Source organism: Oncorhynchus kisutch, linkage group LG8 (assembly GCF_002021735.2).
Source record: "Oncorhynchus kisutch isolate 150728-3 linkage group LG8, Okis_V2, whole genome shotgun sequence".
Taxonomy (NCBI): Eukaryota; Metazoa; Chordata; class Actinopteri; order Salmoniformes; family Salmonidae; genus Oncorhynchus; species Oncorhynchus kisutch.
In genome coordinates this window covers 5749442-5768204 of record NC_034181.2, presented here as the reverse complement: position 1 = coordinate 5768204, position 18763 = coordinate 5749442, and the positions used below count along the sequence as shown (strand labels likewise).

Here is an 18763-nt window from a genome sequence, read left to right as displayed (position 1 = left end):
TTCTTGGCTGTGACCTGATTGTCCTTGAGTTGCCCAGCCAGAGCCCGGACTTGAACCCGATCGAACATCTCTGGAGAGACCTGAAAAAAGCTGTGCGGCAACGCTCCCCATCCAACCTGACAGAGTTTGAGAGGATCTGCAGAGAGGAATGGGAGAAACTCCCCAAATACAGGTGTGCAAAGCTTGTAGCATCTTACCCAAGAAGACTCGAGGCTGTAATCGCTGCCAAAGGTGCTTCAACACAGTACTGAGTAAAGGGTCTGAATACTTATGTTAATGCAATATTATTTTTTATACTTTTGCAAATATATATTTAAAAAAAAAACGTTTTTGCTTTGTCATTATGGGGTATTGTGATGTCATTATGGGTTATTGTGATGTCATTATGGGGTATTGTGATGTCATTATGGGGTATTGTGATGTCATTATGGGGTATTGTGATGTCATTATGGGGTATTGCGATGTCATTATGGGGTATTGCGATGTCATTATGGGGTATTGCGATGTCATTATGGGGTATTGTGTGTAGATTGATGAGGGAGGGGGGGGGACAATTTGACCCATTTTAGAATAAGACTAACGTAACAAAATGTGAAAAAAATACACAAGGGGTCTGAATACTTTCCTAATGCGCCGTCTTCTTCTTCTTCTGTATTAAACACAGCACATGCTGTATCGATGGCTGTGTTTCCGCTGTGTTCCACCGAGGCTCACCTGCCAGGTAGAGAGTGAAGGAGATGAAGCGGTGGTATCGGACCAGGAACTGGAGTGAATCCTCTCTCTGAACCAACGCACCAAAGTACTCCGCCAACGTCTCACCGTAGAAGAAGTAGTTCACACAAATCAGGAAGTACCTGGAAGACAAACAAACGAAGATGGATACTGTGAATATGTAGTTATCTCTTTAAATGTGTGTGTGTGTGTGTTTTGCATCACATAGGCCCTATTTATTCAGTTCACACAAACCAGGAAGTACCTGGAAGACAAAACAAACAAAGATGGATACTGTGAATATGTAGTTCTCTCTTTAAATGTGTGTGTGTGTGTGTGTGTGTGTTTTGCATCACATAGGCCCTATTTATTCAGTTCACACAAACCAGGAAGTACCTGGAAGACAAAACAAACAAAGATGGATACTGTGAATATGTAGTTCTCTCTTTAAATGTGTGTGTGTGTGTGTTTTGCATCACATAGGCCCTATTTATTCAGTTGAACACAAATCAAAAAGTAACCTAAAGTTCCTGGAAAACCAGAGGAAGGATATTGTAATCCCTCCATTGGTTTAATGTGTGTTTTTTACCTCACATATTTGTTGGGTATCAAGGTTAGAGTTTGGTTGTGTGAGTGATAAGGTTTGGTTGAGAGGGTTTCATTGCAGTGGCCTTTGTTCAGGGTTGGCTTGACTGGTGTGTGAGTGTGTGTTGTGTGCCAAGGTTATTATGGTAAACTGAAACTAAAATTAGAAACTATTTTGTAAACTGAAATAAAATAAGAAAAATATTTGAAAAACAAAGTGCACAAAAGCTGCTCTGCTGTACAGAAATGTAAAACGCAAAAGGGGAGAGGGCCACTCCATATTCACACTATTACCTGCAGAGTAACACTAGGCAGCATTTTAGACAGAGGCAGAGCAGAGAGAGGGACGTGAGGGAGAGAGAGAGACCGTAGGGAAAGAGAGAGGGTAGGGGACCAGAAAGAGAGAGAGAGAGGGTAGGGAACCAGAAAGAGAGAGAGAGAGGGTAGGGAACCAGAAAGAGAGAGAGAGAGGGTAGGGAACCAGAAAGAGAGAGAGAGAGGGTAGGGAACCAGAAAGAGAGAGAGAGAGGGTAGGGAACCAGAAAGAGAGAGAGAGAGGGTAGGGAACCAGAAAGAGAGGGAGAGAGGGTAGGGAACCAGAAAGAGAGGGAGAGAGGGTAGGGAACCAGAAAGAGAGGGAGAGAGGGTAGGGAACCAGAAAGAGAGAGAGAGAGAGGGTAGGGAACCAGAAAGAGAGAGAGAGAGAGGGTAGGGAACCAGAAAGAGAGAGAGAGAGGGTAGGGAACCAGAAAGAGAGAGAGAGAGGGTAGGGAACCAGAAAGAGAGGGAGAGAGGGTAGGGAACCAGAAAGAGAGGGAGAGAGGGTAGGGAACCAGAAAGAGAGAGAGAGAGAGGGTAGGGAACCAGAAAGAGAGAGAGAGAGAGGGTAGGGAACCAGAAAGAGAGAGAGAGAGAGGGTAGGGAACCAGAAAGAGAGAGAGAGAGGGTAGGGAACCAGCAAGAGAGAGAGAGAGGGTAGGGAACCAGAAAGAGAGAGAGAGAGAGGGTAGGGAACCAGAAAGAGAGAGAGAGAGAGGGTAGGGAACCAGAAAGAAAGAGAGAGAGAGAGGGTAGGGAACCAGAAAGAGAGAGAGAGAGAGAGAGAGAGAGGGTAGGGAACCAGAAAGAGAGAGAGAGAGGGTAGGGAACCAGAAAGAAAGAGAGAGAGAGAGGGTAGGGAACCAGAAAGAAAGAGAGAGAGAGAGGGTAGGGAACCAGAAAGAAAGAGAGAGAGAGAGAGGGTAGGGAACCAGAAAGAAAGAGAGAGAGAGAGAGGGTAGGGAACCAGAAAGAGAGAGAGAGAGAGGGTAGGGAACCAGAAAGAGAGAGAGAGAGAGGGTAGGGACCAGAAAGAGAGAGAGAGAGGGTAGGGAACCAGAAAGAGAGAGAGAGAGGGTAGGGAACCAGAAAGAGAGAGAGAGAGGGTAGGGAACCAGAAAGAGAGAGAGAGAGGGTAGGGAACCAGAAAGAGAGAGAGAGGGTAGGGAACCAGAAAAGAGAGAGAGAGAGAGGGTAGAGAACCAGAAAGAGAGAGAGAGAGGGTAGAGAACCAGAAAGAGAGAGAGAGAGGGTAGGGAACCAGAAAGAGAGAGAGAGAGGGTAGGGAACCAGAAAGAGAGAGAGAGAGGGTAGGGAACCAGAAAGAGAGAGAGAGAGGGTAGGGAACCAGAAAGAGAGAGAGAGAGGGTAGGGAACCAGAAAGAGAGAGAGAGAGGGTAGGGAACCAGAAAGAGAGAGAGAGAGGGTAGGGAACCAGAAAGAGAGAGAGAGGTAGGGAACCAGAAAGAGAGAGAGAGAGGGTAGGGAACCAGAAAGAGAGAGAGAGAGGGTAGGGAACCAGAAAAAGAGAGAGAGAGAGAGGGTAGAGAACCAGAAAGAGAGAGAGAGAGAGAGGGTAGAGAACCAGAAAGAGAGAGAGAGAGGGTAGGGAACCAGAAAGAGAGAGAGAGAGGGTAGGGAACCAGAAAGAGAGAGAGAGAGAGAGGGTAGGGAACCAGAAAGAGAGAGAGAGAGGGTAGGGAACCAGAAAGAGAGAGAGAGAGGGTAGGGAACCAGAAAGAGAGAGAGAGGTAGGGAACCAGAAAGAGAGAGAGAGAGGGTAGGGAACCAGAAAGAGAGAGAGAGGGTAGGGAACCAGAAAGAGGGAGAGAGGGTAGGGAACCAGAAAGAGAGAGAGGGTAGGGAACCAGAAAGAGAGAGAGGGTAGGGAACCAGAAAGAGAGAGAGGGTAGGGAACCAGAAAGAGAGAGAGGGTAGGGAACCAGAAAGAGAGAGAGGGACCGTAGGGAACCAGAAAGAGAGAGAGGGTAGGGACCGTAGGGAACCAGAAAGAGAGAGGGGGTAGGGACCGTAGGGAACCAGAAAGAGAGAGAGGGTAGGGAACCAGAAAGAGAGAGAGGGTAGGGAACCAGAAAGAGAGAGAGGGTAGGGAACCAGAAAGAGAGAGAGGGTAGGGAACCAGAAAGAGAGAGAGGGTAGGGAACCAGAAAGAGAGAGAGGGTAGGGACCGTAGGGAACCAGAAAGAGAGAGATGGGTGAAATAGAGGGGGGGAAAAAAAGAGACCTACTAAATGTAACCTTCAGACATTTTACCCTCCTTTAAAGGCTTACAGGAGAGATCGAGATACACTGAACAACAATATAAAGGCAACAAGTAAAGTGTTGGTCTCATGTTTCATGAGCTGAAATATAATATCCCAGAAATGTTCCATAAGCAACAAAAGCATATTATTTCCTTCAAATTTTCGGCACAAATTATTTTTTACATCCATGTTAGTGAGTATTTGTCCTTTGCCAAGATAATCCATCCACCTGACAGATGTGGCATATCAAGAAGCTGATTAAACAGCATGATCATTCCACAGGTGCACCTTGTGCGGGAGACAATAAAAGGTCACTCTAAAATGTATAGTTTTGTCACACAACACAATGCCACTGTTGTCTCAAGTTGAGGGAGCGTGCATATTGGCATGCTGACTGCAGGAATGTCCACCAGAGCTGTTGCCAGAGAACTGAATGTTGGTCACTGGTACGCTGTAGTCGTGTGCTCTTCACGGAGGATTCCCGGTTTCAACTGTCCATGGCAGACAGTGTGTAGGGCGTTGTGTAGGCGAGCGGTTTGCTGATGTCAACGGTGTGAACAGAGTGCCCCATGGTGGTGGTGGGGTTACGGTATGAGCGGGTATAAGCTACCGACAACGAACACAATGGCATTTAAATCAATGGAAATTTGAATGCACGGAGATACCGTGAGGAGATCCTGAGGCCCATTATTGTCGTGCCATTCATCCTCCTCCATCACCTCATGTTTCAGCATGATAATGCACGGTCCCATGTCGCAAGGATCTGTACACAATTTCTGGAAGCTGAAAATGTCCCAGTTCTTGGGATGCTCTGGATAAACGTGTACAACAGCATGTTCCAGTTCCCGCCAATATCCAGCAACTTCGCACAACCATTGAAGAGGAGTGGAACAACATTCCACAGGCCACAATCAACAGCCTGATCAACTCTAGGTGAAGGAGATGTGTCACGCTGAATGAGGCAAATGGTGGTCACACCAGATACTGACTGGTTATCTGATCCACGCCCCTACGTTTTTAAAGGTCTCTGTGACCAACAGATACATTTCTGTATTCCCAGTCATGTGAAATCCATAGATTAGCGCCTAATGAATTAATGTCAATTGGACTGATTTCCTTAAATGAACTGTAACTCAGTAAAATCTTTGAAATTGTTGTATGTTGCGTTTATACTTTTCTTCAGTGTAAATACAAATGTCCTCACCAGCTGAGTGTCCTGAACCAGGGCAGCTCGTAGGAATGGTAGACTCTGTAGCCGATATCTATGATCTCCTGAAAACACTTGATCTGGATGGTCATCACCTACCAAGGAGAGAGAATCACATGGAGTTACCCCTGGTTACCACCTACCTACCCAGGAAGAGTTACCCCTGGTTACCACCTACCCACCCAGGAAGAGTTACCCCTGGTTACCACCTACCCACCCAGGAGGAGTTACCACCTACCTACCCTGGTGGAGTTACCGCCTACCCACCCAGGAGGAGTTACCACTGGTTATCACCTACCTACCCAGGAAGAGTTACCCCTGGTTACCACCCACCTACCCAGGAGGAGTTACCACCTACCTACCCAGGAGGAATTACCACCTACCCACCCAGGAGGAGTTACCACCTACCTACCCAGGAGGAGTTACCACCTACCCACCCAGGAAGAGTTACCACCTACCTACCCAGGAGGAGTTACCACTGGTTATCACCTACCTACCCAGGAAGAGTTACCCCTGGTCACCACCCACCTACCCAGGAGGAGTTACCACCTACCTACCCAGGAGGAATTACCACCTACCCACCCAGGAGGAGTTACCACCTACCTACCCAGGAGGAGTTACCACCTACCTACCCAGGAGGAGTTACCACCTACCCACCCAGGAGGAGTTACCACCTACCTACCCAGGAGGGGTTACCACCTACCTACCCAGGAGGAGTTACCATCTACCTACCCAGGAGGAGTTACCACCTACCTACCCAGGAGGAGTTACCACCTACCTACCCAGGAGGAGTTACCACCTACCCACCCAGGAGGAGTTACCACCTACCCACCCAGGAGGAGGTACCACCTACCTACCCAGGAGGAGTTGCCACTGGTTACCACCTACCCACCCAGGATGAGTTAACACCTACCCACCCAGGGGGAGTTACCACCTACCTACCCAGGGGGAGTTACCACTGGTTACCACCTACCTACCCAGGGGGAGTTACCACTGGTTACCACCTACCTACCCAGGGGGAGTTACCACTGGTTACCACCTACCTACCCAGGGGGAGTTACCACTGGTTACCACCTACCCACCCAGGGGGAGTTACCACTGGTCATACATTTTTTTTTTTTAAGAAGCCTTGTACCACTAATATGAACATGGTGTAATGAAGCCTCGTACCACTAATATGAACATGATATTGTTATGGAGCCTCGTACCACTAATATGAACATGGTGTTATGAAGCCTCCTACCACTAATATGAACATGTTGTTATGAAGCTTCGTACCACTAATATGAATATGTTGTTATAAAGCCTCGTACCACTAATATCAGCATGATGGGTCCCAGGTAGATGACCATAAAGAATCCTGAAATCATGGCCAGAGACAGAACCCCTCGGATCCACCAGTTCTTCCATCTGGAAACACAACACAGACAGATACACATCAACACAGACAGATACACACAGATACACATCAACAGACAGATACACATCAACACACACAGATACACATCAACACAGACAGATACACACAGATCCACATCAACACACACAGATACACATCAACACACACAGATACACATCAACACACACAGACACATCAATACGTTTTCGTCTTTTGAGCTTCTAGTCATGAAATCTATGCAGCCTTTTTATAGCTACTGTTTACAGGCCTTCTGGGACATATACAGCGTTCCTCACTGAGCTCCTATTGGACGTTGTAGTCATGGCAGATAATATTCTAATATTTGGTGACTTCAATATTCACATGGAAAAGTCCACAGACCCACTCCAAAAGACCTTTCGGAGCCATCATCGACTCAGTGGGTTTTGTCCAACATGTCTTCGGACCTATGCATTGCCACAGTCATACTCCGGACCTAGTTTTGTCCTGTGGAATAAATATTGTGAATTTAAATGCTTTTCTTCATAATCCTGGACTATCGGACCACCATTTTATTACATTCGCATCTGCAAAAAAATGTATCTGCTCAGACCCCAACCAAGGATGATCAAAGGTCGAGCTATAAATTCTCGGACACCCAAAGATTCCTAGATGCCCTTCTAGACTCCCTCCACCTACCCAAGGACGTCGCATTACAAACATCCGTTAACCACCTAACCAAGGATCTACGTTTAACCTTTAACCTTTAACCCGAGATGCAGTTGCACCCTTAAAAACCCCAAAAACATTTGTCACAAGAAATGTTTATTTAACCAGGTAGGCAAGTTGAGAACAAGTTCTCATTTACAATTGCGACCTGGCCAAGATAAAGCAAAGCAGTTCGACAGATACAACGACACAGAGTTACACATGGAGTAAAACAAACATACAGTCAATAATACAGTATAAACAAGTCTATATACAATGTGAGCAAATGAGGTGAGAAGGGAGGTAGAGGCAAAAAAGGCCATGATGGCAAAGTAAATACAATATAGCAAGTAAAATACTGGAATGGTAGTTTTGCAACGGAAGAATGTGGAAAGTAGAAATAAAAATAATGGGGTGCAAAGGAGCAAAATAAATAAATAAATAAAAATTAAATACAGTTGGGAAAGAGGTAGTTGTTTGGGCTAAATTATAGGTGGGCTATGTACAGGTGCAGTAATCTGTCAGCTGCTCTGACAGTTGGTGCTTAAAGCTAGTGAGGGAGATAAGTGTTTCCAGTTTCAGAGATTTTTGTAGTTCGTTCCAGTCATTGGCAGCAGAGAACTGGAAGGAGAGGCGGCCAAAGAAAGAATTGGTTTTGGGGGTGACTAGAGAGATATACCTGCTGGAGCGTGTGCTACAGGTGGGAGATGCTATGGTGATCAGCGAGCTGAGATAAGGGGGGACTTTACCTAGCAGGGTCTTGTAGATGACATGGAGCCAGTGGGTTTGGCGACGAGTATGAAGCGAGGGCCAGCCAACGAGAGCGTACAGGTCGCAATGGTGGGTAGTATATGGGGCTTTGGTGATAAAACGGATTGCACTGTGATAGACTGCATCCAATTTGTTGAGTAGGGTATTGGAGGCTATTTTGTAAATGACATCGCCAAAGTCGAGGATTGGTAGGATGGTCAGTTTTACAAGGGTATGTTTGGCAGCATGAGTGAAGGATGCTTTGTTGCGAAATAGGATGCCAATTCTAGATTTAACTTTGGATTGGAGATGTTTGATATGGGTCTGGAAGGAGAGTTTACAGTCTAACCAGACACCTAAGTATTTGTAGTTGTCCACGTATTCTAAGTCAGAGCCGTCCAGAGTAGTGATGTTGGACAGGCGGGTAGGTGCAGGTAGTGATCGGTTGAAAAGCATGCATTTAGTTTTACTTGTATTTAAGAGCAATTGGAGGCCACGGAAGGAGAGTTGTATGGCATTGAAGCTTGCCTGGAGGGTTGTTAACACAGTGTCCAAAGAAGGGCCGGAAGTATACAGAATGGTGTCGTCTGCGTAGAGGTGGATCAGGGACTCACCAGCAGCAGGAGCGACCTCATTGATGTATACAGAGAAGAGAGTCTGTCCAAGAATTGAACCCTGTGGCACCCCCATAGAGACTGCCAGAGGTCCGGACAGCAGACCCTCCGATTTGACACACTGAACTCTATCAGAGAAGTAGTTGGTGAACCAGGCGAGGCAATCATTTGAGAAACCAAGGCTGTCGAGTCTGCCGATGAGGATGTGGTGATTGACAGAGTCGAAAGCCTTGGCCAGATCAATGAATACGGCTGCACAGTAATGTTTCTTATCGATGGCGGTTAAGATATCGTTTAGGACCTTGAGCGTGGCTGAGGTGCACCCATGACCAGCTCTGAAACCAGATTGCATAGCAGAGAAGGTATGGTGAGATTCGAAATGGTCGGTAATCTGTTTGTTGACTTGGCTTTCGAAGACCTTAGAAAGGCACGGTAGGATAGATATAGGTCTGTAGCAGTTTGGGTCAAGAGTGTCCCCCCCTTTGAAGAGGGGGATGACCGCAGCTGCTTTCCAATCTTTGGGAATCTCAGACGACACGAAAGAGAGGTTGAACAGGCTAGTAATAGGGGTGGCAACAATTTCGGCAGATAATTTTAGAAAGAAAGGGTCCAGATTGTCTAGCCCGGCTGATTTGTAGGGGTCCAGATTTTGCAGCTCTTTCAGAACATCAGCTGAATGGATTTGGGAGAAGGAGAAATGGGGAAGGCTTGGGCGAGTTGCTGTTGGGGTTGCAGTGCTGTTGTCCGGGGTAGGAGTAGCCAGGTGGAAAGCATGGCCAGCCGTAGAAAAATGCTTATTGAAATTCTCAATTATGGTGGATTTATCAGTGGTGACAGTGTTTCCTATCTTCAGTGCAGTGGGCAGCTGGGAGGAGGTGTTCTTATTCTCCATGGACTTTACAGTGTCCCAGCACTTTTTTGAGTTAGTGTTGCAGGAAGCAAATTTCTGCTTGAAAAAGCTAGCCTTGGCTTTTCTAACTGCCTGTGTATAATGGTTTCTAGCTTCCCTGAACAGCTGCATATCACGGGGGCTGTTCGATGCTAATGCAGAACGCCATAGGATGTTTTTGTGTTGGTTAAGGAAAGTCAGGTCTGGGGAGAACCAAGGGCTATATCTGTTCCTGGTTCTAAATTTCTTGAATTGAATTTAAGATGGTTAGGAAGGCATTTAAAAAAAATATCCAGTCATCCTCTACTGACGGGATGAGATCAATATCCTTCCAGGATACCCCGGCCAGGTCGATTAGAAAGGCCTGCTCGCAGAAGTGTTTCAGGGAGCGTTTTACAGTGATGAGTGGAGGTCGTTTGACCGCTGACCCATTACAGATGCAGGCAATGAGGCAGTGATCGCTGAGATCTTGGTTGAAGACAGCAGAGGTGTATTTAGAGGGGAAGTTGGTTAGGATGATATCTATGAGGGTGCCCGTGTTTAAGGCTTTGGGGAGGTACCTGGTAGGTTCATTGATCATTTGTGTGAGATTGAGGGCATCAAGTTTAGATTGTAGGATGGCTGGGGTGTTAAGCATGTTCCAGTTTAGGTCGCCTAGCAGCACGAACTCTGAAGATAGATGGGGGGCAATCAGTTCACATATGGTGTCCAGAGCACAGCTGGGGGCAGAGGGTGGTCTATAGCAGGCGGCAACGGTGAGAGACTTGTTTTTAGAGAGGTGGATTTTTAAAAGTAGAAGTTAAAATTGTTTGGGTACAGACCTGGATAGTAGGACAGAACTCTGCAGGCTATCTTTGCAGTAGATTGCAACACCGCCCCCTTTGGCAGTTATATCTTGTCTGAAAATGTTGTAGTTTGGAATTAAAATTTCTGAATTTTTGGTGGTCTTCCTAAGCCAGGATTCAGACACAGCTAGAACATCCGGGTTGGCAGAGTGTGCTAAAGCAGTGAATAGAACAAACTTAGGGAGGAGGCTTCTAATGTTAACATGCATGAAACCAAGGCTATTACGGTTACAGAAGTCGTCAAAAGAGAGCGCCTGGGGAATAGGAGTGGAGCTAGGCACTGCAGGGCCTGGATTCACCTCTACATCGCCAGAGGAACATAGGAGGAGTAGAATAAGGGTACGGCTAAAAGCTATGAGAATTGGTCGTCTAGAACGTCTGGAACATAGAGTAAAAGGAGGTTTCTGGGGGCGATAAAATAGCATCAAGGTATAATGTACAGACAAATGTATGGTAGGATGTGAATACAGTGGAGGTAAACCTAGGTATTGAGTGATGAAGAGAGAGATATTGTCTCTAGAAACATCATTGAAACCAGGAGATGTCATTGCATGTGTGGGTGGTGGAACTAATAGGTTGGATAAGGTATAGTGAGCAGGACTAGAGGCTCTACAGTGAAATAAGCCAATAAACACTAACCAGAACAGCAATGGACAAGACATATTGACATTAAGGAGAGGCATGCTTAGTCGAGTGATCAAAAGGGTCCAGTGAGTGGAGAAGTGGGTTGGTGATTTAGACAGCTAGCCAGGGCATCGGTAGCAAGCTAGCATAGGATGGAGGTCTGTTGTTAGCCACCTCTTGTGTTCCGTCAGTAGATTAGTGGGGTTCCGTGTGGTAGAGGGGATTAATCCAAATCACACAACAACAACAAAAATAAAAACAATAGATATAGTTATAGAGGCCCAAGAAGAAAACATAATAATAATAAAAATAAATAAATTGTCCGATTGTCTATTCAGATAGCAGCCGGTAAGACAGCTAACGGTTAGCAGGCCGCAGATTGTCGTTCAGGTAACGTCGCGACAGAGGAGCCAGCAGGATAACTCCTTCGGGTAGATAACGTCGGCAGTCCAGTTGTGAAGGCCCGGTGGGGCTCCGCGTAGGCAGTAAAACGGGTCCGGATAGGTGACTGCAGCCCAGGAGTGATTGATGGAACTCAGGAGTGATTGACGGAGCTGGCTAGCTCCGGAATAATTGATGTTTGCTCCGGAATCGACGAAGGCCGATAGTCACACGGATAGCAGCTAGCTAGCTGTGAGATCCGGGTATGAATGTCCAGAGAGCAGTCAAAATCCAGGGACATGGAGAGAAAAATTGGTCCGGTATGTTCCGTTCCGAGCCGCGCTGCGCCGTACAGAACTGGCGATAGATTTTCGAGCTAAAGGATAGCTGATGACCACAAACCGTGGTTAGCTGAATACTAACGATTTGCCAGTAAAGGAGCTAACTAGCTTCTGAACTAGCTTCTGGTTAGCTTCTGGATTAGCTTCTGGCTAGTTGCAGGCTAGCTTCTTGGAGTTTCTGGCTAGCTTCTTGGAGGATTACAGATTTGAGGTAAATAATACTTTTTTTATAAATATACATTGGTGAGGCGGGTTGCAGGAGAGTGTTTTGAAGAAGAGTTGATGGAAAATAAAAATAAAATGTATGTGAAATTAGCTCCTTGCTATACAGAAAATACCCGAGCTCTGAAACACGCGTCTAGAAAATTGGAACGGAAATGGCGCTCCACCAAACCTAAAGTCTTCCGACCGGCTTGGAAAGACCATAGCGTGCAATATCAAAGAGCCGTCACTTTTAAGCTCGAAGAGCCTATTTTTCCAACCTAATTGAGGAGAATAAGAACAATCCAAAATGTACTTTTGATACTGTCGCAAAGCTAACTAAAAAGCAGCATTCCCCAAGAGATGATGGCTTTCACTTCAGCAGTGATAAATTCATGAACTTCTTGAGGAAAAGATCATGATCATTAGAAAGCAAATTACAGACTCCTCTTTGAATCTGCGTATTCCTCCAAAGCTCAGGTTGCCCTGAGTCTGCACAGAACTACCAGGATCTCAGATCAATGAGGACCCAAGTTTTTTTTAGTACTATATCTCTTGACACATTGATGAAAATAAACATGGCCTCTAAACCTTCAAGCTGCATACTGGACCCGATTCCAACTAAACTACTGAAAGAGCTACTTCCTGTGTTTGACCCTCCTATGTTGAACATAATTTACAGCTCCCTGTCCTCAGGATGTGTACCAAACTCACTAAAAGTTGCAGTAATAAAGCCTCTTGAAAAAGCCAAAGCTCGACTCTGAATATAAAAAAATGGTATTAAAATGGGCCTATATCGAATCTCCCTGTTTTAAAAAAAACCCTGTTGTGCAGCAACTCACTGCCTTCCTGAAGACAAATAATCTATACGAAACACTTCAGTCTGGTTTACAGACCCCATCATATTACTGAGACTGCGCTCGTAAAAGGTAGTAAATTACCATTTAATGGCGTCAGACCGAGGCTCTGCATCTGTCCTTGTGCTCCTAGGCTTTAGTGCCGCTTCTGACAACATCGATCACCACATTCTATAGGAGAGACTGGAAACCCTAATTGGTCTACGCGGACAAGTTCTGGCCAGGTTTAGATCGTTCTGGCCAGGTTTAGATCGTTCTGGCCAGGTTTAGATCGTTCTGGCCAGGTTTAGATCATATCTGTCAGAAAGATATCAGTTTGTCTCTGTGGCTGGATTGTCCTCTGACAAATCAATTGTAAGTTTCGGTGTTCATCAAGGTTCCGTCTTAGGACCAATATTGTTTTCACTCTATAGGTCATTCGGAAACATAATGTTAAGTTTCACTGCCATGCGGAAGATACACAGCTGTACATTTCAATGAAACATGGCGAAGCCCCAAAATTGGAGCCTGTGTTTCAGACATAAGGAAGTGGATGGCGGCATATGTTTTACCTTTAAACTCAGACAACACAGAGATGCCTGTTCTAGGTCCCAAGAAACAAAGAGATCTTCTGTTGGATCTGACAAATAATCTTGATGGTTGTACAGTCGTCTCAAATAAAACTGAAGGACCTTGGCATTACTCTGGACCCCGATCTCTCTTTTGACGAACATATCAAGACTGTTTCAAGGACAGCATTTTTCCATCTACGTAACATTGCAAATATCAGAAGATTTCTGGCCAAAAATTTAGAAAAATGTATCAATGCTTTTGTCACTTCCTGATTAGACTACTGCAATGCTCTACTCTCCGGCTACCCGGATAAAGCACTAAATAAACTTCAGTTAGTAATAGAAATGGCTGCTAGAATCCTGACTAGAACCCCCCAAAAATGTGATCATATTACTCCAGTGCTAGCCTCTCTACACTGCCTTCCTGTTAAGGCTAGGACTGATTTCAAGGTTTTACTGCTAACCTACAAAGCATTACGTAGGCTTGCTCCTATCTAGCTTTCTGATTTGGTCCTGCCGTACATACCTACACGTACGCTACGGTCACAAGACGCAGGCCTCCTTATTGTCCCTAGAATTTCTAAGCAAACAGCTGGAGGCAGGGCTTTCTCCTATAGAGCTCCATTTTTATGGAATGGTCTGTCGATCCATGTGAGAGACGCAGACTCTGTCTCGACCTTTAAGTCTTTTGTTTGTTTGTTTGTCTAAGCCCACTATGTTTGTCTATTGTTGTGACTTAAATGGAGATCTGGTTGATCTGGTTGAGAGAATGCCAAGAGTGTGCAAAGCTATCATCATGGCAAAGGGTGGCTATTTGAAGAATCGCAAATATAAATAATATTTGATTTGTTTAACATTTTTTTGGTTACTACATGACTCCATATGTGTTATTTCACAGTTTTGATGTCCTCACTATTATTCTACAATGTAGAAAATAGTCAAAAAAATATATAAAAAAATAAAAACCTTGAATGAGCTAAAACGTTGTATATGTCCATTGAGTTGATTCAACTGGTACCAGGAGACCTTTAGACGAGTTGCGAGGCCTGTGGACATCCAAGAGCAAAACAACCTATGTGGAAAGGTGAGCCTCTCATGAACACCTACATAGAGATGTATCATATTGGTGTGTAGCCCAAACTGTTCAGACGCTCCAGCCAGAAGTTGGTAGATCGGCTTCAGACGAATCCCAAGACGCTTGTGGGAGTCGTAGACCAAGACGGAGAACACCATCGTGTTTGTGAGAGTCTCATCTTTCCATAGAGGGGTCATTCTCGTTTGTAGGCCAACAGTTCAGACTCTACAGATGATTTTGTGAGAAGACTGATTTTCTGGATATCACATGGTCTGACAAACACCACTTTAGCTCGGCCACCTTTCTCCAGATGCAGAATATCGACAGAGCGGAGGATTGAGACTCATCCAATGCAGAAACCCCCCCCCCCCCACACCATTTCTTGCTTGGGGATTGTTTTATTATGCTAATTAGATTTCCCCGGAGGGGGGGGGGGGGCGTGGTCATCGACCTTAGGGGGGTTATAAACGCACATTCCCGCCTCAACTTCCTGTTGAGACACTGAAGTGTGTGTGTGTGTGTGTGTGTGTGTGTGTGTGTATTTATGTGTGTTACCTGGGGTTGAGGCCCTCCACAGCCTTGTTGAGGAACTGTGGAGTGTTGTCTACTGTGGAGGGAGGAACTTCTGGAGTGCCTGCGTTAGACTCTCGGTCTCCATCTCCCTCTCCTCCAGCCAGACCCAATCTGTCCTCTCCAGCTGCCTCCTAACACACACACACACACACACACGAGATGGAGAGCGTTAGACTAGAATACTAGTGTGTCAGCACAAAGAAAACCAAACAATGATACTATACTGAACCAAAATATAAAGACGCAACATGTAAAACGATCCCATTTCCATAGGCACACAAAGTGTATTTATTTCCAATTTTGCATTATCATTACACAGGTGCACCTTGTGCTGGGGACAATAAAAGGCCACTAAAATGTCCAGTTTTGTCCCACAACACAATGCCACAGATGTCTCAAGTTCAGGGAGCGTGCAATTGGCACGCTGACTGCAGGAATGTCCACCAGAGCTGTTGCCAGAAATTTAATGTTAATTTCTCTACCATAAGCCGCCTCCAACGTTGTTTTAGAGAATTTGGCAGTACGTTCAACTGGCCTCACAACCACATGTAACCACGCCAGCCCAGGACCTCCACATCTGGCTTCTTCACCTGCTGGATCGTCTGAGACCAGTCGCTCAGACAGCTGATGAAACGGATAAGTACTTTAGTCTGTAATAAATCCCTCATTCTGATTGGTTGGGCCTGGCTCCCCAGTGGGTTGGCCTATGCCCTACCAGGCCCACCACCCATGGTTGGTTGTACCCCTGCCCAGTCATGTGAAATCCATAGATTAGGGCCAATTTTTTTTATTTCAATTGACTGTTTTCCTTATATGAACTCTTAACTTCTCTGGGATATGTGGGACGGTAGCGTCCCACCTCAACAGCAGCCAGTGAAATTGGATGGCACCAAATTCAAAAACAACAGAAATCCCATAATTAAAATTCCTCAAACATACAAGTATTTTACACCATTTTAAAGATAAACTTCTTGTAAATCCAGCCACAGTGTCCGATTTCAAAAAGGCTTTACTGCGAAAACAGACCAAACGATTATGTTAGGTCACCGCCTCGTCACAGAAAAACACAGCCATTTTTCCAGCCAAAGAGAGGAGTTACAAAAAGCAGAAAGAGATCAAATTAATCACTAACCTTTGATGATCTTCATCAGATGACACTCATAGGACTTCATGTTACACAATACATGTATGTTTTGTTCGATAAAGTTCATATTTATATGCAAAAATCTCAGTTTACATTGGTGCGTTATTTTCAGTAGTTCCAAAACATCCGGTGATTTTGCAGAGAGCCACATCAAATTTACAGAAATACTCATAATAAACATTGCTAAAAGATACAAGTGTTATGCATGGGATTTTAGATCCACTTCTCCTTAATAAAACCGCTGTGTTGGATTTCAAAAAAACTTTCTGGAAAAAGCACACCATGCAATAATCTGAGAACGGCGCTCAGACACAAAAACAAGCCATAGAGATATCCGCCATGTTGTGGTGTCAACAGAAGTCAGAAATAGCATTATAAATATTCACTTACCTTTGATGATCTGCATCAGAATGCACTCCTAGGAATCCCAGTTCCACAATAAATATTTATTTTGTTCGATAATGTCCATTTATGTCCAAATACCTCATTTTTGTTTGCGCGTTTAGTACACAATCCAAACGCACGGAGGCGGCGGCAAGTCCAGGCGAAAGTTCAGACGAAAAGTCATATTACAGTTCGTAGAAACATGTCAAACGAAGTATAGAACAATCTTTAGGATGTTTTTATCATAAATCTTCAATAATTTTTCAACCGGAGAATTCCTTTGTCTGTAGAATTGCAATGGAACGCAGGTCGCTCTCACTTGAGAGAGCCCTGACTCATTCAGCTCTCATTCCCCCCTCCTTCACAGTAGAAGCGTCAAACAAGGTTCTAAAGACTGTTGACATATAGTGGAAGCCATAGGAAGTGCAATATGACCCCATAGACACTGTATATTCAAAAGGCAATATCTTGAAAAACTACTAACCTCAGATTTCTCATTTCCTGGTTGGATTTTTTTCTCAGGTTTTTGCCTGCCATATGAGTTCTGTTATACTCACAGACATCATTCAAACAGTTCAGAGTGTTGTCTATCAAAATCTACTAATTATATGCATATTCAGCTTTTATGGCTGAGTAGCAGACAGTTTACTCTGGGCACCTTTTTATCCAAGCTTCTCAATACTGCCCCCCAGTCCCAAAGTTAACTTCCTGTTGAACGCGGAACGAGGGAGAGCTCAGGCTGTTGTTTTGGAAAGTTTGTTGTTTTGAAAGTGTATTGGAAAGTTCTTAGCAGCTAGCTAACTTCTTACTTTGGATCCCGCTAACAGTCTGCATCAGTTGCTGGGACTGATATTCTCTGTCCGGTGATCCTGCCGACCAAGGCCGGGTCAGAGGAGCTATTTGGTGTAGCAGCTAGTCTAGCTGCTAGCTAGCTGCCTATCAAGCTAGCGGGGTTTGAGGGCTTGAACGTAGCCCGCGACACTGTTAGCCATTGTGGCTGGGACCGCAGATTGTCCCGGGTTTGTGGCTGTCTAGATCCCTGTTGTTAATGCATTCAACAAAGCATGTGTCCATGTATGCTGATGATTCAACCAGCTACGCATCAGCAACCACAGCTGATGAAGTCACTGAAACCCTTAAAGTGTTGCAGTCTGTTTTGGAATGGGTGGCCAGCAATAAACTGGTCCAGAACATCTCTAAAACTAAGAGCATTGTACTTGGTACAAATCATTCCTTCAGTTCTAGACCTCAGCTGAATCTGGTAATGAATTGTGTGACTGTTGAACAAGTTGAGGAGACTAAATTACTTGGCGTTACCTTAGATTGTAAACTGTCATGGTCAAAACATATAGATTCAATGGTTGTAAAGATGGGGAGAGTTCTCTCTGTAATAAAGAGATTTTGACACCACACTCCCCGAAAGCAAGTCCTACAGGCTCTAGTTCTGTCTTAGTCCAGTCGTGGTCCAGTGCTGCAAGGAAAGACCTAGTTAAGCTGCAGCTGGTCCAGAACAGAGCGGCACATCTTGTTCTTCATTGTAACCAGAGGGCTGATATAAATACTATGCTGCCGGTCTCTCTTGGCTAAGAGTTGAGAAGAGTGATTGCATCACTTCTTTTTACAAGAAACGTGTAGAAAATCCCAAATAGTTTGCATTGTCAACTTACACACAGCTCTGACACAAACACACACTTATCCCACCAGACATGCCACCAGGGGTCTTTTCACAGTCCCCAAATACAGAACAAATTCAAGAAAGTGTACAATATTATATGGAGCCTTAGTGTATGGAACTCCCTTCCATCTCATATTGCTCAAATGAACAACAAACCTGGTTTCAAAAAACAGATAAAGCAACGCCTCGCGGCACAACGCCTCGCGGCACAACGCCTCGCGGCACAACGCCTCGCGGCACAACGCCTCTCCTCAATCTGACCTAGATAGTTTCTGTGTATGTATTGATATGTGGCTACGTGCATCTTTTACATGTTTTAATCGATGTAGTTATGGCCTTGAGCTGTTCATGTCTATTAATGTTCTGTATTATATATCATGTTTCCTGTTTTGTGTTGGACCCCAGGAAGAGTAGCTGCTGTTTCTGCAACAGCTAATGGGGATCCTAATAAAATACCAAAGAGCTCTATAAAGAGGCCTGAGATCCCGAGCTGGAATTCCCGAGCTGGAATTCCCCTCCCACAGTTGATTTCTTCAAACCAAGCTGCTTACCTATTGCAGATTCAGTCTTCCCAGCCTGGTGCAGGTCTACAATTTTGTTTCTGGTGTCCTTTGACAGCTCTTTGGTCTTGGCCATAGTGGAGTTTGGAGTGTGACTGTTTGAGGTTGTGGACAGGTGTCTTTTATAC

The 18763-nt window shown here is 45.0% G+C and overlaps 1 protein-coding gene across 1 annotated transcript in view; it reads right to left on the bottom strand.

Annotated features, from left to right (window-relative positions):
- Positions 1-18763, bottom strand: part of LOC109883707 (phosphatidate cytidylyltransferase 1) — a 54385-nt gene that overhangs the window by 16476 nt on the left and 19146 nt on the right. Inside the window, exons 3-6 of the mRNA XM_031829584.1 lie at positions 14855-15003; positions 6399-6495; positions 5083-5180; positions 715-854 (exon numbers count right to left, since the gene is read on the bottom strand). Of these exons, the coding sequence (XP_031685444.1) occupies positions 715-854; positions 5083-5180; positions 6399-6495; positions 14855-15003 (484 nt within the window). The remainder of the gene's footprint in view (positions 1-714; positions 855-5082; positions 5181-6398; positions 6496-14854; positions 15004-18763) is intronic.